The 1550-nt window shown below is 46.3% G+C and overlaps 1 protein-coding gene across 1 annotated transcript in view; it reads left to right on the forward strand.

Moving 5' to 3' along the window:
* Nucleotides 1-845: 845 nt before the first annotated feature.
* The window catches only part of LOC110300124 (myomesin-2-like), a 70168-nt gene continuing 69463 nt past the window's right edge, over nt 846-1550 (forward strand). Inside the window, exon 1 of the mRNA XM_029480673.1 lies at nt 846-945. Coding sequence (XP_029336533.1) covers nt 888-945 — 58 coding nt within the window. The 5' untranslated portion in view covers nt 846-887. The remainder of the gene's footprint in view (nt 946-1550) is intronic.

Below are 1550 nucleotides of genomic sequence, written 5' to 3' on the forward strand. Positions count from 1 at the left end.
CCTTCCCTTCCCTTCTCCTCCTTACTTTTGAAGAGGGGTGATCATGTATACCAGGCTGGTCTTGAACTTGCTATCTAGCCAAGGATGACCTTGAACTTCTGATCTTCCTACCTTCATCTCCTGAGTGCTGGACTCCTGAAACCATGGTCATGTGTCACCAGGTTTTTATGCTGTGCTGGAGATCAAGCCCAGGGCTCAGGCATGCCGAGCAAGTACCCCACTAACTGAGCTACATCTCTAGGAATGGCCCCCAAGAGTTTTCTTTATTTCCCAATGTTCTGGGCCTTATTCCTGTATAATCTGACACCGCTTCAGGGTTGGTTGTGTCCAATGGTCTCCTGCATTTTTTTTTATTGTTTTCTGTTCCTAAATTGGTTAATTGATTTGATGCCCGAGGATCTTACAAAGGATCAGAGATGGAGAGAGCAGAGGGCTGACTAGAGACAGGTAGGGGTGTAGAGAAACACCAGGCATTTAGCTCTGAGCTTAGGCAGGGCTGGGAGAGAGGCTCAANCTTTCCCAGCAAAAGGACAATTGTTTGTGAGTTGTTGGGTCTCTTTCCCTTGTACATCTGGAGTTTGGACCCTGCAGGTCTCCAGCTCCATTCCTTGTGCAGGGCTATCAACAGTGAACTGCCTGCCAAGAGGGAAAGGCTCCTGCTGCATTTGAGGGCCAGGCTGGAAATACCCAGCTTTCTCTGTCACCTGCCCAACATTCCTTCTTTCCCAAGTGCAACAAAAACAGGAAGCAAAGAGCACGTGGAATGAAGACACTTAAAAGTGATACTGAATAATCGGAGGCCCCAGATAAAAAGCTATCCTAGGAGCCAAAGACTTAGTCTCTGGGGCTCACGCCAACTCCATGTGTCCTCTGGAGATGCTGTGCCTATGAGTTCACCAAATGACACCTCTGTCTCTGCAAAGACAGAGTGGAGCAAAAGCGTGGGTAAGCTGCGGAATGCTCAGGGGGAGGGGAGATGTTGAATTATATTCGTAGCAAACTTGTATGGAACTCAGATGAATCAGGGACCTTAATACAGGGAATGTTATATGCAGACTAAGGGGAGAATGTCAACTTTGTGCAGTTTTTAAAACTTAATTTGACTTAATGTTTTTTTTTTTTTTTTTTTTTGCAAAGTAGGCTGGCACTGTGGGTTGCTGTAAGAATTACCAGGGTGGGAGCTTCCTGGGATCATTTCCTGTGTCAAATTCGATGCTCTTGAAGTGTTTTGGGGGTAGTTTGTGAGTCCTCACAGACAGCTGAGTACTTTGTGAAGACAAAGTTGTATCCCTCCATCTCTTATGCCAAGGCTCTCAGAGATAGGGGCCCTGCAGAACTCAGCCATGTTTAATTGATGTTNAGTGTCCTTGAGACTTGAATCGTGCCCAGTTGTTGGTTTTGGTGCTAAGAGGTCCTTTTTGGCAACAAGTCATGTTGATAAACCTTTGTGCAAGTAGGTTCCAATGTGAATGAGCTGGGGAAAAGTTCGGGGCTTGCCCCTTGGGGTCTACTCTGTGGCACACGGTTTTCTCTTCTCTTTCTTTTTTTTT

The sequence above is a fragment of the Mus caroli genome, chromosome 8, assembly GCF_900094665.2.
Source record: "Mus caroli chromosome 8, CAROLI_EIJ_v1.1, whole genome shotgun sequence".
In the NCBI taxonomy this organism is placed as follows: domain Eukaryota; kingdom Metazoa; phylum Chordata; class Mammalia; order Rodentia; family Muridae; genus Mus; species Mus caroli.